The 27,970-nt window shown below is 40.0% G+C and overlaps 1 protein-coding gene across 2 annotated transcripts; it reads right to left on the reverse strand.

Annotated features, from left to right (window-relative positions):
• Positions 1-113: 113 nt before the first annotated feature.
• hpcal4 (hippocalcin like 4) lies at positions 114-27,970 on the reverse strand. 2 transcript variants are annotated; one of them, XM_048229916.1, is made up of 4 exons: positions 27,833-27,970; positions 7,836-8,011; positions 4,371-4,586; positions 114-810 (listed from the first exon to the last, which is right to left on the reverse strand). In XM_048229916.1, the coding sequence occupies exons 2-4, from the start codon at positions 7,995-7,997 to the stop codon at positions 613-615; spliced, it is 576 nt and encodes a 191-aa protein (XP_048085873.1). In that variant the 5' UTR covers positions 7,998-8,011; positions 27,833-27,970; the 3' UTR covers positions 114-612. The 2 variants fall into 2 exon arrangements, with proteins under 2 accessions (XP_048085873.1, XP_048085874.1); XM_048229917.1 differs by having other exon boundaries at positions 7,836-8,036.

Genomic DNA, 27,970 nt, shown 5'->3' on the forward strand with positions numbered 1-27,970 from the left:
AAAACAGAATGCTGCAGAAACCTCATTCACGTAGACTAAATGGATGTGAAAAAGGCAGACAATCAAACTTGTTCTGAAAACTTGGATGACTGACGAAAGTTTCAGAGTTAGTGTTCAAATGTGACAACATGAGATTTTTTTTCAACAGTGCAACATTTTCGGACGAACAATACGGACTCATGATACAATGGCCTTAAGTTGGTGTTCTTACAGTTGGGAGAGAAGCAGGGGGAACATGACCAGTGTACTGTCTAATCAAAATATATATATATATATATATTAATCAGCTAATAGAGGGTGAGAGGGCATTACATCAAAAAGCAACATAGGTATACATACATACATACATACACACACACACACACACACACATTGTCATATTTTCCACCTTTTCTCCTTAACTCTTCCTCTTTTTTGCTCACTCATTGCCTCGCCTCACTTTTTGTAGCAGTTTTTTTTTATTATTTCTCCCTATCTTCACTTCTCTGTACAATGTCTCTCCACACAATCTACATCACTCCTCCACTCCACGTCTCACTCTCAGTCGCAGTCTCACTCTCTATCCCGATTCCCTTTCTCCATCTTTCTCCTCTCTGTCCCCTCTCTCTCTTCTTACTTTTGCATGTCACACTGCAATAGGAGTACAATAGATGGGTCACTCTTGGCAGCCTCTTTAAACTCCTCTAGGGTGATCTCATCATTGTGGTCTTTGTCCATCTTGCTAAAGATCTTGTCCACACGTTGTTGTGGAGTTAGTCCATCCTCATTCATCCGCATCATGATCACTGTACCGACCATCTTGTATATTGCCTAAGACATGCAAAGGAATAAAAAAAGGAGAGATGTGGTGAAAGACATTCCATTTTCCTTGGGATGAAGTATTTCTTATCTTATTTTAAGAGACCTTGAAGTGGAATAAATGGATGAAGATATGAGGTGAGAAAATGACTTCCATGGAAGTGAAGAGAACTTCTGAAGATACTGAAGGAGATGGGGTTGTAGCTAAAACAGGTAATTTTTGATGCCGTATACTGGCGAGTCTGCTCCTTGATCAGATACATTCAACATGACTTCCATGACCAGTCAATGCTGCCAGCACCAAGCTCCAGTATCTGTGCCGTGACTCATACCACCTGTGTGGCCTCTGTGACCAGTCAATGCCGTCAGCATTCCCTCACTCTCCATCTGAAGTAGATGTGTGGTGGGTGCTACACATTGGTGGTGGATAGTGACTGTAAAGTGCTTTGGGTGCCTTGATAATCGCTATATAAATGCAAGTTCTTGTTGCTGGAGTCAACGTCTGGAGTCTGTTCCGTGACTGGTGAATATCTCTGATATAGCCTCTGTGACCGGTCAGTGGTGTTGGCAGAGTGACACTAGGAGTCTGTTCCATGACCAGTCAATGTCGTCATCAACTAATAGCTAACTCATAATTTAGACAGGTGCAGCTGTTAAAACTTATCATTGACCAGACAGGCCTGTTGACATTTGTCATAGAAAAATACTGAATTATTTCAGCAGATGGCTTTAGTGCTTCCTGGTTGACACTACACACTTGACCAGTCACAGAACTGGCTCTGGAGCTCCCCCTTGTGTCACTCTACCGTCCATACAGGAGACATTGACCGGCCACAGAACAGGCTCTGGACCTCAGTGCCAGCAGCCCTGACTGGTTACAGAGGCCATGCCGAATGCATTGACCAGCCATGGACAGGACTCCTAGTGGGACTAGTCAGTAACAGCACACTGCATCAAAAAAAAAATAGATTGTGATACAACTTCTTCTTTACTGAAGACAGCCATAAACAAAAACATGAAAGCACAACTATGCAGTAAAGTTTGCACTCACACACACAAAATAAACAAAGAGACAAGAACAGATTAACAACTCCACCAATTTGATACACATACAGGGACAATACAGAGATTCTAAAGGGCTCTCCACCGCATACAACCCTACTTTTAAAATCAGCTATTCAGAATTTGTTTAGGATCACAAATTTCATTAGAAACAGGTCGTGCTGCTGAATGCGTTGTGTGTGCATGGCATGACACAAAAACTAAGCACATGGATAAACTCACACCTTTTAGGTCCATAAAATGGCAAGCAAAGGCAGAACAACAGATCTAAAAAGTTCACTCCGAAAGTGTCAACACCTTCTTTCACAATTAACACAATTGAACACAGTGTTTTCATCTCAAAATCCAGTATCTGTAAATAGAGGAGGAGCAGCTAAGAAATAATAGTACATTTGTATTATTATGTTATTGCATGGTTACTGTTATTGAATAATAATAATGTTCCTATGGTGTTTTTTTACTATTGTATTGTTAAATATTATTCTAATGTTGCAAGTGTCTTTGGATATAAACATATCTGCTAATTACCATTTCAGATATAAATAGGAGAGGTGTTAAATTCCTGGTGTATTGTATAGTCATAGACATTTACATGGGCACCGATCACGTAGGGGAATCCCGTACATGTATGTATGTTTGTAATTAATTTGTGTTTTATACATTATCATTCTTTCACACCTGCTTATGTTTATCATCTTACATCACATTTTACAGTATTTCGTTACTGCTTTATATTTTTTTTTGTTATTATAATGTAGCCTATAGGCTACACACCCGAAAGCAGACAGATATGAATATGTATGCCAGCTATTGATGCATACATTTTGAAGGTTTCTTGTATGGCTATGCGACATAGAAGAAATAAAGTATACCCAACAATGCAATCAAGGAAAATAATCAAGGACATCCTTTCAATTGTATAAAGTTTCAATGCAACACAATATTTTTTAATAATATCCTTCAAAAATCCAGTGTTGTGCATGTCACAAGAGCTAGCTCAATGCTCAGTTCATTAAAGTGAAAAAGAAAATCACGTTATATTTTGTGATTTCAAGTTCCAGTTCATTTAAAATAAGCCTTCACTCTCCCTCAACATCACTTGCACTTGCGACTGGTCATAGACATGTATACAGTTATGTAGGCTACTAGGTTCATTTCTTTGTTTCTCACACATGCATATGTATAAGTGGGTTACTGACTACTCATTTACCAAAAATAATGCCCTTCCCAATCTGCATTTCCTTGCAATATATTACAGCTATAGCTTAATAGGAATTCAGTCAGTTTAAGGGATGATTAGAAATGAAATAACAAAAAATATTTTGCCTTCTGCATATGTCTAGAGAAGATGCAGAAAGTTAAATTAATGTTTTATTTTAGGCCTATATTTTATTTTTAATTGTCAAAGGAGCTGAACTACTTCTTTAACATAAGCTCATATGGACTTGCATCTGTGGTAGCTAAATAAGAAATTAGTTACGGCGCAAAGGAGCCTGTTGCTGTAGGTAGTGTAGTCCTGGAAGTAGCTACATAGGTTAGGAGGAAGCATAGAGTCACAACAAATCCCAGGAAGACATGCAGTGCCTCAGCATGTCAACTATGCCGAGGTGTCAGCATCCTGCAGGGACTGATTGACTTTGTGCCACCCTGGTGGCCATTTTGTGTGTTGTCCTGTGTTTGTTTGCTTTTGCTGTTCCCCATGTGCTCTCTTTACCTGTCTGCTGTCATGTGACTGATGGTCTGCACTTGCTTTGTTGTTAGTTTCCCTCCGTTTCTGCTCACACCTGTTCCCCATTATTGTCTTGTTGGTTTTGTCCAGTCCTCTGTCTTTCTGTTAATTAGTCTCTGTATTTCTACCCCCTGTTCCTTTGTCCTTTGTCGGTTTGTCTCTGTTTGTCGTGTCAGAAGTCTTGTAAGTATTGTTTGTAATAAAACATGTTGTTCAAACTTTTGTTTGAAAGAGTCTTGCGCTTGGGTCCTATCCTGTCTATCCTGACACAAGGGTGTTAAATTCAGTTTTTGATAGGGTCTAATCAAGGAGTGCACCCAGATTAATTTGTTCATCAATTGCAACTGTGTTGCGTTAAATTGCTGTTCACAGCAAAATGAGGTTGTTCAATGAACATGTTCTTTTTAACGCATTAATGCACAGCACCTTCAAAATCAACCAAATGAAAACCAAGAATATATCAATTTGTCAAGATAAATGCTTATGTTATGATGCAAGTAGAAAGTTTTCATTCTTCTATTTAACATTTGTCCCTATACATAGAAATAATAGTCATGTAGCAAAATAAGTTGATTTAACCATCTAAATAATATACACTAGATATGGTATGTCTTATTACAATATAGGTGGCACTATAACCTGGTAATAAGGGGAGAGAAAATTATTAATTGATAATAAAATACTTAATTTCATTATTTTCAATTTCAATTTACAGCAGTTTTGTCACAAGTGCTTTAAAAGTGTTTTAAACAGGCCACTGTAAAGCAACACCTATATGTACCTCAATGATCTCTAGCATCTCCATGCGTGTGATCTTTCCATCTCCATCCAAGTCATACATGTTGAAAGCCCAATTGAGTTTCTGCTCAAAACTTCCCCGTGAGGTGATGGACAGGGCGCAAATGAATTCCCGAAAATCAATGGTGCCATCCCCGTTCTTGTCAAAGGTCCGGAAGGCATGCTGGGCAAACTTAGAGGCATCACCGTATGGAAAGAACTAAGGAAAACAAGCAAAAGAACAACTAAATGAAACACATGAATTGGTCTCACTCATAGAATTTCTGTACACAACTACAGGGCACCTGTATGTATGACTGTATCTTAATCAGTTGCTTTTACCAGAGGCATCATCTGATAGCATGATGTACAATGTCAGCTTTCAACCCTTTACATACATCAAGGAATGGTCATGGTTGCTGGGATCATAAAATTCTCCTCATAAACTGTGGGCTGGCTTCCTGGACATGGATTAAGCATAGTCCTAGATTTAAAAATCTATTTTACAGTTGAGAAAAAAACAATGGTAAAAGTACAGTCTCTAATGTAAATGTAAATGTACTCAAAGAAGAACTATTTGACAGTTGTTGCTATTTGATTTGCTATCCATCTTCAGTTTAAGATGCACTTTATAATACATTTAAAATGTGATGAAGCATTACCCATTAAGATAACATTGAAGTATGAACTGCTCTATCTACTGATTCAATGATGAACATGAAAATAAACAACTTATTTTAAAGCGTAACTCTTGCCAAGATGCAACCTAGGGTCTTTTTGTGAATGTACCTGAGTCAAACATTTGTTTAAAAGCATAATTAGGATGGAAGCGCCTAAGTACACTCATGGTAGTCATTAGGTGGCGCTACACCTAAAATATGTGATGAAGGCTGCAATGATGCACCTCAAAGAGACCAATTTACTACATACATTTTGTGATTGGCAGATCGGTAGACAAGTTATCCTAAAAATGGCATTCAGCCTTCCTACTAGGGGAGGTAGAATCCTACATTCTGACTGGCTGTTGGAACCTTGCATTCTGATTGGCTGTCAAAATCCTGCATTTTGGATTGGCTGAAGGAATTCTGCATTCTAATTGGCTGAAGGAATACTGCATTCTGATTCACAGAAATTCTGCATTTTGATTGGCTGTCGAAATCCTGCATTCTGATTGGCTATTGGGATCCTGCATTCTGATTGGCTGGCAGAATGCTGCATTCTAGCCATCTAGAAGTGCGCCATAATTGATCATGTGTCATTACGCACAAAATTCAAAATACTTCACCTCCTGTTGGGTGTGGCTAATGCCAGTGTACATACAAAAGTTATTGCGGAGTTACACACACCTACCAAATTTGTGTGTAGCTGAAACTATAGGCCAGCACAAGACTCAGTGGATTTGTTTGCTGCATATGCCTCTGAGGTGTAACCCTACTTGTTGCATACTTCAGCAATACCTCCCTCAGGCTAATGAGATAACGTGAGTGTGTTGACTAACTTCATAAACATTCCATCTGTAATTCAAAGAGTTAACTGTGTTTTAGAACGAGTAGATGGGATTTCACTGGAAGTGTCTACTCTATCTCAGTTCAGTATATTGCCATGTGTAATTTTAGAATAAATGACTTTTTCACAGAATAGGATTGACTTTCTCTGGTAATGCACAGTATTTTTGGTGTTCTGCATGTTGTCCCCAATGGCAAAAACGTGGAGATTCTATAATATTATATAGACCTAGCATCTAAAGATTACGATAGTGCTCTGAGGACACCCAATACTGCATAACTGACACTTTGCCTGCAACAATTAACATTTAAAAAAAAAATAATTGCACTCTAGTCTACACAAATTATTATTTTAGTAGAGACTTGCATGCAAAGGGACTCCTCATACATTTCTGGGATTATTTTATTTCAATCAGTGAATTATAGCTAATTAGATTACCATGATGAAACTAATGACACAAATGTAACCACAACAGTCGGGTCTGTAAAAGTCATTGTCAATAGTTTCATATATTGCATGATAAGTGGATAACAGCCTAATTATCATGACAGACTTACACCTAGGGTAACAATGGGGCACAAAGTAACGCAGGGTTAAATGTAACATGGACTGTTTAGTTGCATAGGGTTGATCAGGGCATGTTAATCACATTACTAGGATAGGCTACGGTGTCCCACAAATTTTTGGTCAGTATACAGTAGATGTGTTTTCATGGAAATCTAAAGCAAAATGTCTTTTGGAGGCATTAAAGTAAATGTCTAGATGGTGCTTGTCTTTCGATTATTGAGTTGGGGGCGAAGTCACTGAGTCCAATCTTATTATCTTAGTATCACATTAATAAGCATTTTGTTGGCTAAAATTTAACACCTTTTTGAAGCCATTTTGAAACCATTTTGATGTAGCCAACTCATAGTAGGTGCTAGCTAAGCTTATGACAAACGTGACCCGCTGTTAGGAGCTGTTACAATTAAGCCACCCATACTGTACAACGCTAGTGCAATACAAACACATGTGCCTATTAGTGTTAGATTAGTTTAGTCAGTTTTTGTCTTGCATTTTGACCTCATGTTTTTTAGGTTTGAGGGCTTTTCTGTAGACCTACTGTATTTGCTTCCATTGGCACATGCCACACATGGCTCATTTTTCACACACAGTCTGTTGTTAGTATTTTGACTTATGTATCATAAATAGTCAGATCAAATCATGCACATTCAGATAAATTTGTATTAAATTAATTTCGTCCAAACAGCCTTTTCTAGCAGCCTTACAACTAACCCGCCTACGGAACAGGGGTGCGTTTTCCGTACAACTACGGAAGGAGGTTAGCTTTTCACTAACATGGTACAGTAGGCCTACGATGCATCGTTCAACTAACCAACATCTAAGTTACGACTGTTTCCCAAAACCGTCGTACTTACATAGTACTTTGTAAGTTTGGACCATGATAGTTTCCAAACTTTAGTAGTCTGGACTAAGGTGGTTAATGACGTATAGTAACATGTGGACTGGCACACCTGCAAATAACAGAGATTAACTTTCATCCGTGAATCACCTCTGTTTTTCTTTATTCAGGGTCATCAAGTTAATTATTGGTTCATATAACCTGACCATGTAAATGAATCACTGCTCCATAGATGGTGTAGTAAATGTGTAGGTCTAGTTTTTACTCTCAGCATACTGCATGACATCATTAACAAAGTTGCTGGAACTACAGTGACATGAACAATGGAATTAGTTATGTTGGACCTTACTACAATGTTTTCTAGACAGTGTGAGTAAATTCAATATTTTAGCAAATGTTACTTTTTACCACCATTGTTCAGCAATGACTTCTTCCTAGAAATGCTCCCCGGGTAGTATTGCAAGGTCAGAGTGAGGGGTGTGTTGCTCAATACAGACTATACAGTACAGTACATACATACAGTACTCTATGTGTTGCTTTAGAATCCTCTGCCTACAGTACCTTGACATAGAGCTGTTGGAATTCCTCCAAGTTGAGGATCCCAGTGGGGCAGTCCTTCAGAAAGCCTTTGTACCACTGTTTGAGCTCAACTTCATTGAACTCTGTGTTCTTGGTCAAGTCTTCTAGCACCTCTGGGTTCAGCTTGCTGTTGTGTTTCCCCATCTTGCTGCACCTGTCTGGGTGTAAATGGACAGTGAGTACCTAAAATAAAATAAAAATCACAGGAAAAGCTAAATTCTAATTTGGGGGAAAACAGAATCAGCAGACAACAGAATCAACAGGTTTAAGAAATGCAGGTTTTGCAGGTTAAAGAAATGCGCTATAAGACAATTTTATTTCTCCCATTCTCCACTGGGCCGCTTGGCAACAAGAGCATTCCAGAGAGAGCAACAGTGAGAGTGAGAGTGAGTGAGAGAATCACTTGAGGTAGATTTTGACTTTGTTAATAGAAAACAATCTTATTTCATCAATGTGCAAATCATCGTTGATCCAAACATTTGACATTAATGCAAGATAGACTGGATCAACTGGATTAAATGATTCATTTACTGTATGATTCATCCATCCAACCCAGTTAACTAGGATGTGGCTGCTAACCTTCTTGCCAACTTCCAGATTTATCAAATAACATTTGTTTTCTTGCTTTTACATCAGATGAGAGCCTTACATTTTCAAAATTGTCTTTTTTGGTTGATTTGATGAGTGACGTGTTTAGATATGTGTTTATATTACTGCTGTGTCTCTGAGTCTGTGTACTTACTACCTTCTACCTTTTGCTCACTCTCCTGTCATGTAGCCTACCCTGTTCTGAAATAATACTGTAAATGCATACAGTAGGGGAGAGCCTGGACAATTGAAACACTTTTTAATTAAACGTAATTTACAAAGCGATCGTACCACACTGAAAGCTAATATTTGGTCACTAGTAACCTACATCTGTCCTCTGTCAAATACAGATGCATTTTCAGCTTTGAACAAAACCGTTCAGGAATTCTTACAACAAAAGTGGGACGTGTGTAATGTTTCATTCGTCCCTCCTGGTCGGGAATGTTGAAAGAACATAAGGGGACGTCCAGGAAACATACAGTTTAAGCCATATAATTGAAGTAGTATAAACGTCCAACAACTTCGACATTTTATTACATATCATGAATGGTACTCCCAAAAGGTTTTATTTTAGATAGATTGTTGCAGGGCTATACGTCTTTGTGCATGTCTGTTAAAAACTCATTGCTATCATCGTGAAGCGTGTATGAAGTGAATTTTTGAAATATCATGCCCTGTGGATGATTCTGCCATGTTTAAAGCTAAAACGGTAAGCTTTCCCATTTATATCATGTTTATATTGTTGAAAATGTCGTTTCACTAGGTTTTTACGTGGGTTAGGCGACTGCACAGCAAAATAAGTAGGCTTAACGACCCACCTGCCGTCAGTCTCCATAGGATAACATGGGAAAACTCGACCCCCTGCCTGGTGGGCCCGAATGTATTTTCATCTTCCTAAAACTGTTTTTCCATGTCTCACCTCCATAAATGAGTGTTTAAACACAGATATTTGTGCATTTCATTAAAATACATGGAGTTACAGCCTGGTCGGGACGATTGAAACACGTGTTTCAATCGTCCCGACACAGACTTATGTCACTATAGCTTGTTTTGCTTTCCATGTAAACAAGCATGCGATATGAAAGTCTGGGATTGTGGAGAACACTAAATGGTCTACTGAATAAGCATTAAGTCAAACATTTAAATGAAAAACACTCATTGATAATCGAAAAAAATGTAACCACTAATGAAATTTACTTTTGCGCATCAAAACTCGTTTATCACCAGTAACTCCGTGATAAAATGACATAGCAGGAAGATATTTGGCTAATAGAAGGAGGTTAACATGCTCTATGTTTTGACCGAAGGACGTCGGTCTATCATCATTACACTCGGAGAAAACTGGATTGTTACATTCATCCCGTGTTTCAATTGTCCCGGCTCTCCCCTACAAACAAATACACACACACACAACCACACATACACACAATATGTCAAAAATGGCACATATCAGTTCAAGGAGCTTGTTTTGGTAATTGTGACCCACATCCTTTTCTTTTTCTTTTATTTATTAAATATTTTAGTTGATGCTTTTAGGAATGATTGTCATCATAAGCAAAGAATGATTGAGAAAGACTGTAGACATAGAGGTGCATGGTGGAATTACAGCAAAGGCATTTACTGTACATCTTCAAAGTTCAAAGTCTTCAAACCATTGTTCATTGGGCAGCCGTGGCCCACTGATTAGCACTCTGGACTTGTAACCGGAGGGTTGCCAGTTCGAGCCCCGACCAGTGGCCCGCGTCTGAAGTGCCCTTGAGCAAGGCACCTAACCCCTCACTACTCCCCGAGCGCTGCTGTTGTAGCAGGCAGCTCACTGCGCCGGGATTACTGTGTGTTCACTGTGTGCTGTTTGTGTTTCACTAATTCACCGATTGGGTTAAATGCAGAGACCAAATTTCTCTCACGGGATCAAAAAAGTATATATACTTAAAGAAATTATCCGGAGTAAAATGCACTTTAGTAGATCAATTTACGGATGATTGGGAGTACATACGTTGAGTTGACATCAAAATCATGTGGATGTGTTTTGAGAAAGTTCGATTTTACCGTTTTTTAGTCAAAACTCGTTAGCGTGGAAGTGAGAAGGGCATATTATTTTGCCACTACAAAACGCTATTTTTATACCTCTTCTACAGTTCCAAACAACATTACACTTACGTGGTAGTGAATAGAGGGTCCCTAAAGCCAAACCGAAGTATCCCGAGGTCTTTATGTGGTCGGATAGAGAGTCCAGAATGAATTTCATCAAGCCAGTACCTTTCCGGAAATGTTGCCATCTTTGCTGCCATCTTTAGGGGAAAGTCCGTAGGACTTTGGCAAAAATTTTTTTTTTCTGTGAAGATAAGGTTTGGGCATAGAGATATACTGGATCTAAAATCCATATGGAGACACATGCATTTTATTCAAAGAAATTGAATACTGGGTCTCCCAAGCAGTTAATGAACTACCAGGGGTATTATTTTCATGATTTCCCAAAACCATTGTGGTGCAAGGTGCGGCTTGTGATCATTGATCAGTGATCATTATGCCGCCAAACGCATGAGTCGACAAGTTGTCAAATTAACTTTGTGCAGAATATAACTGTTGCCACATGTAACAACATGCAAATACTGTATGTAACCAATTTTTAGAAGTGGGATGTAAGAAGTGGGATGGCTTGCTGTGGAGCCATCAAAGGTAAGCCCAGTGTGTGTGTGTGTGTAGTATGCAAAGGACCCTGAGGTTAGGTTTATCCTTGTGTGAAGGACCCACCATATGGATTAAGCATTACTTTATGGGGCATCTTGGGACAGGATAAGTAGGGTAGGATGTGTGAAGAATGCCTGTGTGCACCTGTGTGTGTGAGGCATGGGTTTGCATGCTTTGCAAATGAGAGGGGTCTGTTAATATTTTGAAAACCGTAGGGCCTAGGATGACTAATTTTTTTCTGTATGTTGGTCTCAGGGGGCCATTTCAACCCATCCCATAACCACTCATTTGCAGTATAGCGCCACCTAGATAAAAATGAAAAAGCAAAAATGAGGCACTGTAATCTCAGGTATCTTTGCCTGACATGTTCCAAACTGCATGGAATTTGAAGAGTAGGATTTTTATGACACCCTCTGAATGCATGCCAAGTTTTATGGAATTCCGTTCAATGGGGGGCCATACAATAAATTAATTTATGTGTACATTTAGGGACTGTACACCAATCGGCCTGTAGATGGTGGTGTTGAGCATAGGTTGCCGGTAGAGGATGATGAAATGTACTTACTAAATGTCTACAAGCACACACATACACACACGCATGCACACACATACAAACACACACACACACACACACACACACACACACACACACACACACACACACACACAAACACACACTAACACACACTGACCAGCTAACCTTCTCTGACCATGTTGCCTCTGATACCCGGTCATGGCACTTCACACTATTCAACATAAGGACAATCATGCCATACCTAACCCAACACGCAAACGATCTCCTGGTACAGACCATGATCTTGAACAGTGTTCAAAACCCAGGGATGGTATCAAAGTCTCTAGTGAATAAATAGTTGTCTTAGCAACACAACAAATGACTACATGCTCTAGTGATGAATATGTGTGAGTGTGCCACATCAGCAGATGTTTCAGGAGTAGAAGCCCTTAAAGCTAAACAAAAAGTAGCTTAAACAAAGTCCCTCCACTCGGCGGTCATATTGCAACACTTTTTGGGCACTTATCGGGCATATTTTTTGGGTAGAATTGCGCATGCACAATGCTCCATGAATCACGACACACCAACCTCGCGCCAGCTGCAAGATCACAACACATGATTGGCACGATGTATTCACAACATACCACATGATTGGCACGATGTATTCACATGTCAACTCTTGGCGGAGGAAGGGACGGAATATCATCATCATCATCATCATCATCATCAACCGTTTTTTATTCAGGGAGAAATTGACTGAGCATCAAGCTCTTTTACAGCAACGCCCTGAGTTACAAAACATACAACAACAATAATCAAAATAATAAAACAAGAACAATAAAAAGATACAAAAGGCAAATGATAATACAAATAAAATAATAATAATAATAATAATAATAATAATAATAAATAGAAAGAAAAGAAGAAGGGGAATATGTATGTATAAATAATAATAATGATATAAAAGGTCTAAATATTAGTCAAAGCAAGAACATTGTGCAACAGCCATATCATCAATCATACCCTTGAACTGGTCTAGTGACACAAACCTATCTTTGAATAATTCTTGCAATTTGTTCCATTTATTACATGCAAAAAATGTAAAAGCTAATTTACCAAATTCAGATTTAATTTGTGGAGTTTGAAGAGATATAAAACCCTGTGAGCATGTATTGTGGCAGATTGATTTCATGTTCAGAAGAAAACTTAGGTAAAAAGGTAACTTTCCCAGTAGTGCCTTACAGGGGCGCTGCTAGGGTTGTATCCTTGGCCTCTCTCCTTATTGAGCCTAAGAAAAACCTTTTACCCCTTTACCCCTTTTTACCCCAAAAAAAAAAGCTTTTGGTAAATGTAGGCCTCTCTCCTTATTGAGCCTAAGAAAAACCTTTACATAAACTGTAACAGAAAGCCCCTCCTAATCACGTCAACCTACCCATGTCATCCCTTAAAATAGCCTACCGCACGAAGCGTCTAACACTGGCTGTAGGCTACGTGGGCTATAGGGGTGTTTCAAGCTTTTTAAAAGTTCTGGGATGAGGGAGATTTCTCCCCCGGGAATTTTTTTTAATTCTGGTTGCTAAACACACTATTTTAACGCAGTTTGGGAAGGACAGAAAAACCTTTACAGAGCAAGTGGCTCTGGCTCAAATTAGGTGAACATATGCTATATGCGCATTATAACTCAACTGCCCAACCCGCGAAACAGGGAAAGAAAAGAAAAAATAAACCAATGAGTTTATGTCGTGATTTGCAATAGAGAAAAACACAGTTATGGTAACCTACTAACAATAAGGATTTGCTCACAACACTGTAAATACATTGCACTGCTGTTTTGGTTGTCCCAAACTTTTAGATGATCCACTAATAGCCTACACATTAATTGAATCTTATTAATCCTTATCAATCTTGAAACCTGAACGGTGAAATGTTCCAAATAGAGTATGAGTACTCTTTTGATCCCGTGAGGGAAATTTGGTCTCAAATCCGTGAATTAGTGAAACACACTCAGCACACAGTGAACACACAGTGAGGTGAAGCACACATTAATCCCAACACAGTGAGCTTCCTGCTACAGCGGCGCTCGGGGAGCAGTGAGGGGTTAGGTGCCTTGCTCAAGGGTACTTCAGCCGTTCCTACTGGACCCTCCGGTTACAAGTCAGAAGCGCTAACCAGTAGGCCACGGCTGCCCCACTAGTGACTGACTGTAGATGATGCAATGCCTAATCTCACTGCCGTCAGCATCACTGCTAAGAACAGTGTGCCTTTTACTGCTAAACACCTGAAAAATATTAAGCTGATGTTTTCTTTTCATGACGATCACTAGGATCACTAGGATTGAATGATTTATATGTCTGAATGGAACCTTGCGTTTTGAAGCACCAAAATTGCTCATCATGTCATGACATAGTTTACACTAATCATCATCTTCTAATGTATCCTTATGCTGAGAAGTCTGCTCTTTTTGCACCAAACATAGGCGTTTGTGCACAAAGCGTTTGTGCACAAAGCATGTTTCAATCAAGATATTACACAACCTATTTTTATTGTTGTATAGGCCTAATACTGATTGAATGATAAAGCAGTGAAAATAAATGTACGCACAGTGCGTACAGGATTACGGCTGGCGTGCCACTGGTGCCTTTTAAACAAAAAGGAGGCAGTGCCTTTCCCTCCTATCATAGAGTTCTACATAGACCATCATAGACCATCCATTCATAGACCATCCTACATTTTAGTATAATTTACAGTGATGAGTTCTAAACCTAGCCTAGAAATCTAGACGCGCCCCTAGCGGCAGCAAATTACATTTGCTGCCAGGGCTAGTCTAGCAACTCTCCATTGGCTTGTGAGCTCCAGAAATCGAAACGAAATCTGGCATTGAAATCGTGTATAGAGTCGTTTGGTGGGCTTAACATAATGATTGATGGCAGAGTTGCAACGGTTTGGCTTGAATTCCCTGCTACTTGAAAACAAATATCCTATTAAGGCCCTATTTGGCGTGCAGAGGGAATTTGAAAGACAACTGATTATCCCGCCCCTCGGACTGAGCACTGCGAACAGTGAGTGCCCAGATCCTACATTTTAATGTGGGTCTGGCTCGCCAGGCTATTCTAAACCCATCTCCAGTTATAAAATGTATTCCATTGCACAGATTCCATTGCTGTTGATCTGTTATCACATATTTAATTAACCATATTAGCAATATAAAGTCAGTGCCACCTTCACAATGTAACCACTGGAGTAGCCAGGGCCTGTGGCTGAAATGTTCCCAAAATACAAATACAACAAAATAATAATGGTAACGCTTAAAAACATACTTAATAAGGATGAAATAAGTGTTTGTTAATGCTTAACTAATACTTAACTAATGCTTAATTGTGTACCCTTATTGTGAAGTGTTACCATAATAAACAACCGGCTAGTGATGTTGCTATGCATTTACAAAATACAACTCCTATATTGTTGATGTTGTACTTCATTGTATCTACAGCTGTTAATGTGATTACTCATATTTCAAGTATTTCTCCGGCCCCTCAGTTGTGATACTTCTCATGAACTGGCCCCCATTACAAACGAATTTAAAAGCCCAGCAGTAGACTAAATCATGTAACTTGAAACTAAACATCCTTTGTAATCTGGTCTTATATTACCTCTCTACTGTACATTATTTGTAGCCAAGTCATTTTGTATTTCTTATTGACAAAATAAGTGTTGCTAACCATAAATGACTCATACATTCACCAGTGAGTCATGAGTCATGGCTATGACATGCAGAGCAGCATCATGCAGCTGTTGGTAAGAAGCACAAATCCGCATGTCATCCTCCTACATTCAAAGATCATTTTTTGCTTCTCTGTCTGTCTGCTGTTTTGTTTTTCGTTTCATTACTTCATTTCTACAGTTCCCATTTTCTTCTGAAACGTGAATACACACACACACACACACACACGCACACACACATACACAGAGAGAGAGAGAGATATTCATGCTCTTCTCCCAGGTGCATATCTCAGTCCCAGCACATTATTTTAAATTAGAATCTTTGAACCGAGATGAGAGCTGTTTCCATAGCGATGAGCACATCCCTTGTGCAGCTGGGACTGGCAGAATACACACATCCCACCTTCCACTACAGACAGAACACCTGTAGGTAGGTCATACCTCTGAGGCCTAAAACTAAAAATAGTATGCTAGTCTTGCCTAACATGGGCACACATAGCGTTTGGACCTCATTAGAGGGTCCATTTGAGAGGGAACTATCCTAAGTTCACAGCAGTGACAGTGTGACAGTGAATTCTAGAAAGATGAAGAAATCAATTTTACAACAGCGCACAATGCCAGACAGACTCCTCTGTCATAGAGAGTCTCAACAGAAGAAGATTGAAGACGCTCCAACAGCCAACTGAACACAAACAGTAATACATAGACACCATCTCTGTCTCTCTCCTCTTGGGAAGCATCTAAGCATGCAAGGCAAAGTCCCTAAATCCCATGGGTTAGACAGGAATAGACACAGGTATGTTTATTAAGCAGCCACATGCTGTTGCTCTCTCATGATGACAGTAATCCCTGCATTCCCATAAGTAACCCACAAAACATTAACATTCAACTTGGTTCATTTTCATTGACCCCAACTAAAACGAAATGTGGGTGTTAATAATGACCAATTTGACTCAAGATCTCATCAGTTAACACCCTATAGCAATTGTAAGATCAGGCTGTATCCCACACAATATGCTACACAACGTCTTGCACAGGCACTGTAACCAGCCTGCCTCTGTTGAGATCGCTGCAGTTGATTCAAAATGTGTTGGTCTTCAATCAGCTACGGTCATATGGAAATTCTGGTGACAGGTATTTGGTAGCGGTACACAACTGGATTGGCACTAGCCTATTTAAATACTATGATTCATATCTATTCTGCCTCTCACCCACTTTGGTTGTCTTTGCCCTCATTCAGAAGCAAGATAACACAGTCCCCAATAAACAAAATAAAGTCCTGGAGACGTCCCTAAAAGGTCCCTGGCGAACGTCACCTCCTCGACATTGTGTAGGGTTCCCTTGACATCCCGCGGACCTCTGTTCGGGAGGTCTAAAAGACGTCCCCGAGACTTTGAGGGGACGTCCTGTATTGGTCACTGCGACGTTATGCGCGCAACGTTTATATTACCGCGATGGTAAAAAAAAAACACATGAAACGTGATTTAGCAGTAGGCTGGTACATCCTGAAGGCTTCATCGCTGCTAGGAGAGAGATTGTCGGAACATGAACACGCATTTATGACTTGCACTACAATTACACGATCAATTACACTTACCTCATGTTTTCACGTCGACCTGTCATGTATGAAATCACGTCCTCCTTATGCATTATACTAATGACGAGTAGACATGGACCTTTATACCGGGCTAGGATGTGCTGCTTTCACATCTACGGTGTCTTTTTCTTAATAAACTAATACAACGTTTTAATGGGCATATCCCGTAGCATATTGTTCAAAACATTATCAGAGTAGGCCTAGGCTAGCCTAAGCTAAATTGTTCAAACCATATTGTTTCAAAATAAAAAAAACTATTTTTTACATAAAATACGTAAATGAATCGAAATGCATGCTGGGAAGCAAAACTCAACATGAAATAAAGTACATGAAATATAACTAGAATATAACTAAACAGGGACAGCCTAAAAATAGCCTATGTAAGCCTATGTTCCTGGAACATTGCAGATAAAAAAAATGTATCGTTTTCTCTAGGCTATGAATGCTCTTTGTAGCCAACTTGAACTGAAACAACTGAAATAAATAGATTCCAGATGTTTCTATTCCATATCATTTTTTATTCATAAACAGTAAGGCTCTGGTAAGGCAGAGATCTTCTGCTCATTTCTCTAGTTTTATTGCATCGTATTCAGCTCCAAAAGTCCTCGGTTCAGCCCCAATACAGCCGTGTGTGTGTTTCTGAAAATAAAACAGATAATAAGTACGTGACTAGGTTAGATAAACCACTGCCTATTTAGAGCATGTTACATGCATCACGTAATGACAGTTATCTGAAGAAATGCGCATTGTAAGCTATAGAAGCTAGAAGCTAAGAACAGTGATTTTGCTAACGTTACACCAAGCATCACATCAGCTAACACGAATTTGATAAAATCCATTCCGTAGTTTGTAACGTTATACATTAACGTTAAACTCAAAATGCATGTGCTACATAATTCACATATCTGCAGTGAACCTAGCATGGTTCTACTTTGTTCATAGACGTACAACTTCATAAACTGTATAATATGTTGCTTTAGACTACGGTAGGCGAATGCAGCTACTGCTAGAGACTAGGGCTGCACAATATTAGGAAAACATGCGATATGCGATAACATTATTGAGTACTGCGATAACGATATAACTTGCGATATTTAAATATTTAATGTTTTTCTCCATTCTACTTGCTGCTAACATAGACTATAGGGTGGGGGGGAATGTATGCTCAAAAATTAAGGGGACACTTCAATCATACACTGGATTGGTGCTGACACTGTTTGATTCTGAGCATAAGAAAAACTTTTAAGGCGAGTGTTTTATTTTGCAAGAACTGTCAGACATTCTGTGAGTGTAGTTTGAGAATGGAGAGAAGGGTGGAAGGTTTCAAAAAATGGGTTTGAAAAATTGTGGAAAACTGTAAGTGTTCCTTTAATTTTTTGAGCAGTATATTATGTAGCCTAGGTGGACAGCTAAGATACCTACTGACTAGGCTATCGAAGTTGTGTGGAAGATGTGCTCCAAGAAAATCCTCGTAAAAGACGGATAGACAGCCAATCTGAATACTTGTGCACCAACCAGCGGAATACTCCACATTGCCAGCCTTCGCTGGGCCTAGCAAAAAAGCTACTGTCCTTAAGCTATATCGCGGCGGTCACTCATCTAAAATTTTAAGTATCCCAGTCTGTAACCTCATACGCTGCACATCCCACGTTATTAAGCTACCGGCATGCCGACTACGAGGGCAGCGGAAAGTGAAAGTAAGTGGCTGCGATCACACAGTCCAGGCTAACAAAGTAGGCTAAACAACTTTTACAAATAACGAATCCTGATTACCTCTCTGCTGCTGTCTGGGGCTTTTGCTAAATGCAAATTATGAAATACTGTACAAGCCTTACAGTGAAAGACAGATAGGCCATCTTCTGATCCTATAACAACAACGAAAGAAATTGTTTATTTGAACATGGTGGAGAAGGATGCATTTGGCACTGTGTTTGTAATAAGTCGGCCTTCATAAAACCAAAATATTTCCATACAACAGACGTGTTTTTCCTTTTAGTCACCAATTCCTCTTTAACCAAGTGTAGCCTACCTCGCTCGACTATCTTCAGCCATCACGACTTAGCTCCTGCCTCAACACCTAAAACACCACACACCTAAACTGGTGGGCGACGGGCTTCTAGGGCTGCATGACAGCATCGGTTTGGTAAACTATGTTGACATTCAGAATGCGAATACACCATAGACTGTATGGAATGCGCGCAGCACAGAAAATGTATCAAAATGTATCGAAAATTAAGTAATCTTTGCGGTATGTCCATCGCAAGCGCTGATATCGCGATAACGATAGATTTTAGATATATCGTGCAGCCCTACTAGAGACGTTCGATTCTAGATAGATACTTTATTCATCCCCAGAGGAAAATTACAGAATGTTACGTTATATGTTAGTAGCTAACATTATGACAACTTTTCATTCAGTTTCATTCAGTTATTGAAAACTTTATGAGCTACATACACAAAAATGTTACTTACTTTCATCGGTGGCCACCAATGGTGCATTTCTTCCGAATGCAGTGTGGAGTTGACCCTTGCTGACCTCAATATTGCTACGTAATGACGTGTAACGTGAAGTCGCGCATGGATGTGATGTCTCCGTCCTGCTAGCCAGAGCGCTCTCAACTCCGCTGCCATGTGTGAATAAACAAACGTCCCCTTGATGTCCCCGGTATAACATTATTGTCGGGTCCTTAGGACGTCTTTGAAATGACCAAATGCAAATGTCATCCGAGGGACCTGATGGTGACGTCCCCAGAAAGTCCTGCACCGGACGTCGCGCAGTAACCAAAGGATAACTTGCTCCAGACGTCAATAACGTCACCGGAACGTCCGCTAGAGAACATGACGTTCGAGACCAATCGGGGACGTCGTGAATGTCCACATAAGGTCCGGGGGACGTCCCGTGTTTGTTGGGTCAAGACTCTTATCTTTGCAGTCCCTCAGGGGTGGAATGACCTTTCTAGGTCCAATACCTTTTTCAGTCTAATCTACCCTAATATGAGTGCATTTTCACTGTTGACACGGAAGGCGATTTCTAAATGGATTCCAGATTCCAGATGCACTACAGCATAAAATGATGGCTCACATGAATCATAATCTCATGTATTTGTTTTATATGGACAAATCTCAGACAGTAAAAGAGCTTATGGGCCCTTTCTCTAAACCCTCTGTCTCCCCTTAGTCTTTGTTGGTCATTAATGTTGTGGTTTGTGTCTTGTGACATGCGTGGTTTGCTGTGTTCTATTAAAGATTCCCATTTGCTCCAAGTTTGCCTTGCTTCATCCTGTCCTGCATTTGGATCCAACACTCCCCCGCAGACCGTGACAGAATGAACGACCGAACTATGGATCGAGCAGGCAAGTTTTTTGTTTGTCTTCCAGTATCTTCTGGGGATTTTGGTGAAGCGACATTCTGGGGAACCTGGCTGGCTATTCGGAGATTCCCCAGTGTTTTGGAGGACGAGTGGTCGACGGAGGACGACTGGTCCTCCAAAGAGGATGACTGGTCCTCCGAAGAGGAATGGCCAGTCCCCACTCCAGTCCCGGCTCACATGCTCTGGTCCTGGCTCCGTGCTACGCTCCGTATTCACCTTTCGCTATAGACCAGGTTTTTCTTGGTCAGTGGCGTAATGCTTTTTAGACAGTCTAAGATAGCGATTTTTAGATAATGCGCCAGACCACACCTTAGGTCCTTAATTACTAAGGAAAGTAAGAAACGAAATTTCAATTCTTTGTATGACCAAGTGCATTCTACAGTCCCCTTGACTCCAGTCTGACTTGCTCCCTACATGCACTCCAGACCTAGCTCCCCGATGCACTCCAGACCTAGCTCCCCGACGTGCTCCGGCTCCGCGCTGCGCTCTGGCTCCGCGCTGCGTTCCTGTTCTGGCTCCGTGCGACTTCTGGTCCCTTCATGTTCCTGAGCTTCCTGAGCTCCCTGTTTTCATGACTTCTGTCTCCGCTCCCGCTCCAGTCTCGATTCCGGCTCAGAACAGGGAGCTCAGGAACAGGAAGGGACCAGAAGGCGGAGCGTGTCAGAGTGCCCTGTTAACCCCTGTGTATTTAAACCCTCTGTCCCTCTGTCTCTCTGTCCTGCATTGGATCCAACACTCCCCCGCAGACCATGACACTTGGGGATCTAAAAGTCAAATTTTTCGCCATGCGCGTTTCTTTTATTGAACAATGCGCTCAGGGGTGTGGCAATTAAGGACCTAAGGTGTGGTCTGGCGCATTATCTAAAAATCGCTATCTTACACTGTCTAAAAAGCATTACGCCACTGAGCAAGAAAAACCTGGTCTATAGCGCGAATATGAAGCACAGCTGAAGACGCACTGTCAGGAAATTTAAGCAGCAACTCTCTGCACACACCCAGACTCGAACCCGCGAACAGCAGCACCTCGGATCGGGAAGCGAGCGTGCTGACATTTGAGCCAATAGCCCAGGCTACTGGCTCACATGCCAGCAGCACTCTTGAGGCATCGGGGAGTGAGGTTTACCAACGTTCCACAAGCACAGCTAAGCTAGCTGGCATCCGTTACACTAACACTTACTTGCCTAATTGCAGGATGATCAGAGTCCTACTGCAAAGGCCCATCATTCTATTGGCTGAGCCAAACCTGTATGCTACAGCCTTTCAAAAGCACCATATTGTGCCAGTATAGCCAACAGTTCAAGGGCAAAAAATCCCAAAAGTAGAGTAAAAAATCACTTTAGAAATTGGATGATTGTATAAATTAAGAAATATGATTCCTGTGAATTACCAATTCATTTGGAATTATGAAAATTATACTACAGTAAATTCTATATTGGCATACAGGCTATTCCAGACAATGTTTTTGTATTTCCTCTTAAGCATATTGGCATCAAATGCCCAGCATAAGACACTCATAAAACATGAAAATGAATGGACGGATGTTTAAAAATGTACAATGTCATTTAGTCACAGTTGAATAACATTTGGACAAAGCATCTGCTAACCTAAAGTCATTGTGTCCTAGTTGTTTGTATCAGTGTGTTTGTCCCTCACTCTGAGCTGTGTTGATATGGGGTGAGAGCAAGGAACAATATAACTCTATTGCAGTAGAGTTAAAACAATAGTGTCTCTATCTAGACACTCACTGCTAAATCTAATGGCTATCTAATGACTAACCATCAACCCCCATTCCAATCATGACAGTGGTCAGATTTCATTATTGTTCAAAGTGTGGCAGAATGATACAGGAAAGAGGGATAACCATGACTTATGCACTCATACAAAGGAAAAACAATGCAACAGCAGGGATAGATAGTTAAAGGAGAATTCCTGCGATTTTTCACATAAGTCACTGAATATTGTTAGTATAAACAAAAATGAACATAAACATGGGAGCTCATGAACATCCCCTCAGAGCGTAGCACTGTAGCTGCCTGGAAGCTCTAGCTGTTGGCTGCAGCAACTCGAGCTAGAAAAACAACTAGAAAACTGTTTTGTTTTGGGTTTTGGGGGGGTACCGACAGTACTCAGTGACCTCGAGAAATGGAGATCTACTAAAATCGCTGGAATTCTCTTTTAAGGTTCATAAAATAGAGGTTAGAGATTAGGTAGCCTAATATGTCAAAAGAGACCTGTAAAAAAAGAAAAAGCAGAATGACATGCTTTCACTCATCCACTAAATATTGCTTTCCTAGTCATGCTCAGGGGCGGAGTGGGGCACTAAAATCCACCGGAAAATTCTGACGGCACCGGCCCCCGAAACTTGGTGGACATGTAACCCCACATGGATAGCATGGAACCATCATTTTTCGTTTTGATCTGTAGCCCCCCCGCTGGACTGGACCCCCCGAAAGGAGGGTAGGGCAGACACAGTTTTCTGTGAATATCTCGAGAACCATAGGGTTTAGGAGGACCTTTTTTTTTTGTATGTTGATCTCAAGGGGCCATGTCAACCCATTCCATAACCACTCATTTCATGTATAGCGCCACCTAGTTAAAAATTAAAAAGCAAAAAATTAGGTGTTACTATACACCAACTGGCCTGTAGGTGGCCGGAGACAGTTTTCTGTGAATATCTCGAGAACTGTAGGGCCTAGGAGGTCCACCTTTTTTTTTGTATGTTTGTCTTAAGGGGGCATGTCAACCCATCCCATTACCACTTATTTCATGTATAGCGCCACCTAGTTAAAAAATAAAAAGCAAAACATTAGGTGTTTTCATCACAATATCTCTGGCTGACATGGTCAAAACTGCACGAAATTGAAAGTGTAGGATCATTATGACACCCTCCGAATGCATGGCAAGTTTCATGAACTTTCGTTCATGGCGGGCCTTACAATAAAATAATTTATGTGTACATTTAGTGACCGTACACCAACAAGGATTCCCGGGACACTGAAAGACCGGAGTACACGAAACTTGGTGGGCATGTAACCCCACATAGATAGCATGGAACCATCGTTTTCGTTTTGATCTGTAGCCCCCACACCCGATGGACTGGACCCCCCGAAAGGAGGGTAGGGCAGACACAGTTTTCTGTGAATATCTTGAGAACCTTAGGGCCTAGGATGACCAATTTTTTCCGTATGTTTGCCTCCAGGGATCATCTTAACCCATTTCATGTGCACACATGTGCATAAACAGATACACACGCACACACATACATTCACAGTAATCATACGTATGACACATACTCACACTGTAGACATATGTACGCATGCATGCACATGCACAAACGCAGGCACACACACAAGCACACACACACACACACACAAGAATTTCTCAGAATTATGAACAGGCAAGATGGGGGTGGGGTTGTATAAAATTAATTTTACATGTGAAATCTATGAACTAATCATGTTTTGGTACTTGTTGTCTAGCAGATACCAGTGAGAATTGAGTGTGGATAATGCAATTTAGTGAGACAGTTGGAATCATAGGCCTTTCAGCGTGATTTATTTTTGTAGAAAAAATGTGCTGGACTGGGCGGCGGTCATATTTTGTACCGCTCTGCAGTACATCTAGTTAGGGTAACTGGTAACACGATTGAGTATGAAAAAGAGCATCCCAGACAGGCAGGGTCTCTTAAAAGTAAAGATGTAGTTATATTCATCACTCTGTGTAAACCTGTGTGCACAAATGATGAAACAATGTAATTTAATGCTTCTTAACATGAAACTGTGAAGTATTTGGGGAATTCATCATCTACATGACATACTATTATTAAAACATTCAGAGAATCCAGAGACATCTTTGCAGACAAGGGAAGAGCTGAAAAACTAATTGAATGGCTGTGGTCTTTTGGACCTCAGATGGCACTGCATCAACACCAGACCTGATTCCAGACCTGTCATTGTATGGGCTCAGGAAAACCTCTGATAACCATTGTCTATGTGCACAGTTTAATACTCAATTCAAAAACTGCAGCCAAAATTGTAAATGCCAAAACAGCCAAAATTGTATTGAGACATGATACAGAAAATACCACTGTCTTATCTGGGCCTAAAATGGACTGAGGTAACATAGAAAAAGGTCCTGTGATTAGACCAATCATAATTTGCCATTCTTTTTGGAAATCATGGACTAAAGAGGAAAGGGCCTATCCAATTATCCAACCTATCCAACATGTTTTAGTACTCAGTTTGAAACTCAACATCTATGACTGTGTGAAGGAGCATTAGTGCCTACAGCATTAGTATCTTGCACATTTGGTAAAGCACAATCAATTCTGAATGATGTATACAGGTTTTGAGCAACATAAACTGCCATCCAGGCAATGTCTTTTCCAGGGAAGACCTTGAATATTTCAGGAAAACAATGCCAAAATGAATACTGCATAAACAGTATTTCTCCATAGAGGTGCTAAAATGGCCTGTCTGCAGTCCAGATTTGTCAAATTAGGTGCATAATGGAATGAAAAACATGAAGAATACCCCATACTGAAATCCTATATCGGGGAGTAATGCAACTCTAGCAACTGGTCTCCTCAGTTCCTAAACATTTACAGAATTTTGTTAAATGAAGAGGTGAAGCAGCACAGTGGTAAACATTCCCTGTCCCAACTTTTTTTGAAACATGTTGCTGGCAACACATTCAAAATGAACATATATTTTTCATGAAATAGTCCAAATTTTCATTTTCAACATTAGATATGTTGTCTATGTGCCACATCTCAGTGATGCAGTAATTTACCCAAAAGGACCTCTGACTAAGTATTGAGTGCATACATTTACTATTTCTGATTAGCCAGTTTAGTTAATTAAGGTTGACATTGTTGTATTATAAACTCTTTATTCTAATATAAAAAGACTTGACATATTTTAATCTATGTGCAATGAATCTAGACTATATTAAGGTTTCACTTTTCGCAATAAATGGGGAAAAAATGAACAATAGAACAACATTAAAAGCCCAAAATTATTCATACCACTGGGAAATATCAATTGAATGTTGATTTTCTCTTGACCAATATGTTTGTTCTGACTGAAAATGACACTGCCTCATGCCATGTGCCCACATGGCCTGGCTAGGGACTGCATAAATTAGCCTACGGCTAACTCTGTTACAATGCATCAAATGCCAACATTTAGGCTATGTTAGAAATTGTACAGTACTTAGTCCCTAACAAATAAAAGTAATACATAATTTAAAATGTGGTAGAAACATGGAATCAACAAAAGTGTTTCCTTCTTTTTTAACATTTTTATGAAAAATGGCATGTCCAAAATGATTCATGTCAATTGACATAATCAATGGAAACATCTTCATTTGCCGTCACAGCACTCAAAGTGGTTCTTATAATAGCTACCAAGCCTCTCCATGTTAACACAATGATTCTAGACTTCACCTTTTTTAGCAGCAATCCAGGTTTTGAGGCAGGACACATGTACTGGTGTCATTTTCAGTCAGAAGAAACATATTGGTCAAGACAAAATCTGCAGACAGTGAAGTAGTTGATGGTGGCGGTAAAAGATGGAGAAAATATTTAAAGTAGAAAAAAAAATTCTACTGTCTGTGATGTTCTCAATTGTTCTCTGATAGAAAGCCTTTTTAGCAAGTACCGGTAATTGTGGATAAAAAGGCAGGTAGCACTGACTGGTAGTTATTAAGATCAGCATCTCTTAGCAGCTCAAAGTCCCTTTTGTACTTTACAGATTCAGTTATTGAGCCATGGATGATGGCATGTAGAACAACTGTCCAGACACCAGTGTGGAAGAAAGAGTGTCTATAGCATCATTAATCTCTAATGACAAGAATGAACTTGGAGTAGGTAAAACAGATGTCAACGGGGTGGTAAAATGATTGCTTAAGAGGCTTCTGAGATTACACTAATATACATTATATACTGTATATCTGCCATGTATCACTGTGGGACAGCTCAGTTGTAAGACAAAAATGAATGCACAATGTAAGAAAATGTGCTGAATGAATGTGCAGAAGGTGCGTTCCCCATGAAATTGTATTTTTGGTTGAGATCACATGACTCATGGTATCAATTCAGGGCATAACTGTGATTCATGATGTCCCTTTGGTCTGTGAAGCATGCACTGACCCATAAACAGGTTGAATAATCAATACACTATTCCAGAGAGGGCGCAGACCGCTACAGTTCTTTTCAGTGAAATGATCACATGTGTGATGAGTGATGACATCATGGCTGACCTGTTCTGTAGGATGCATGTATCTTCCTCTTTCAAATGCTTTCCAGTTTGAAGCAACTCAGAGTGGACACAGCTGCAGTTCCCTTGCTTAAGCCCTCACTATTGTCAGTAAGTTTTTTTATCCAAACATGAGGTCAGTGAGAGTTTGGATACAAGCATTATTTTCTGTCCCCTGAAACATTGAAACATATGTGACTCATATATTGTCACCCATGTTATGCCCTTTCATCATATTGGTGATCACTGGTAGTAATGCCATTATGCCACAGCCCAAGTAGTGCCAGGTAGTGTCACAGAGACCATGCAGAATCATGGTGACAGACACCTGCAACGTGGCATTCTGGTGGCAATGGCTGTCTCCTGAGCCTTCTGACTGCCAACTTGCAATCAATCCGAATACTAAAACAGATCACAAGTGCATTCCAACACAACATATCTGAAGAACATAAATGCTCCCAAAAACAAATGTGGTGGATATCCCAATCACAGAAAACTGAAATCAAGTTTAAGAAAATACTAATGTCTACTGTTTGCCCTTTCCCCCACTTTCATCCATTTTCTTCCATGAAAATACAATATAGGCCTAACCTATGCTCTCTCACATGTCCTGCACACGTTAACAACATGAACTGAGGACCTATTTGGCTAAAGCTCAAACTTAGACATGGACCTAAGAACCATCATTACTTATCCCTCAATGATGCAAAGACTGGAACACGCCACAACTACCACTCACATGTCAATTTCATGGAGAGGCAATGAAACCAATGGAACAAAATCTTTCCACTGTGTACATGAACAGAGCTCCAAAAGGAGGTTACACATGTGCCCTTTCTCCTCTAGTAAACCACATCGTGATTTCCCGTTACTCATTCCAATATTTTCGTCCATTACCTAATTCAGTCCAAACTGGATTGTATAAAGAATGATTAATACTGTGCGCTGAAGCCTGATGCATACCTATGCAAATCAAATGAGTCTGCTACACCTGCTGTTATGTCAGAAACGGTGAGGTATTCATCAATGCGTAAATAGCAGACCTATGCATGCAATCGGGAAAAAACGAAATTCATCATAGCATTGATCATAGCATTTGATCTTTTTTCCAGTAGCCCATTTACTCTGACAACTATTTTTCAGATTTCTGCTGCGCACTCAAATGCGCTAGCGTTATTGCTTTTTGACTTCATTTTACAATAACAAAATCACTTGCAGCCGTAAACAAGTTGTATTTCTTACCAATAGATTGAATTGAACAGTGTTCTTTCCGTAGTCTGCAGAGTCTTTATCCGTTTTCTACTGTCTTGTAATTCTAAAACTAAACGCGCAAGGCACTTCAATGCGAGATACCAATTTATCCTGTACACCGAAAATGAA

Source organism: Alosa alosa, chromosome 20 (genome assembly GCF_017589495.1).
Source record: "Alosa alosa isolate M-15738 ecotype Scorff River chromosome 20, AALO_Geno_1.1, whole genome shotgun sequence".
In the NCBI taxonomy this organism is placed as follows: domain Eukaryota; kingdom Metazoa; phylum Chordata; class Actinopteri; order Clupeiformes; family Clupeidae; genus Alosa; species Alosa alosa.

Bases quoted from the DNA above. Each gene is read 5' to 3' on its own strand.
- hpcal4 (XM_048229916.1), bottom strand. From the start codon at position 7,997: ATGGGGAAACACAACAGCAAGCTGAACCCAGAGGTGCTAGAAGACTTG. The intron at 4,587-7,835 runs GTACTGTAGGCA...TGTTTTCCTTAG, and splicing joins TCCAACAGCTCTATGTCAAG to TTCTTTCCATACGGTGATGC. The intron at 811-4,370 runs GTACATATAGGT...TGCATGTCTTAG, and splicing joins AGATGCTAGAGATCATTGAG to GCAATATACAAGATGGTCGG.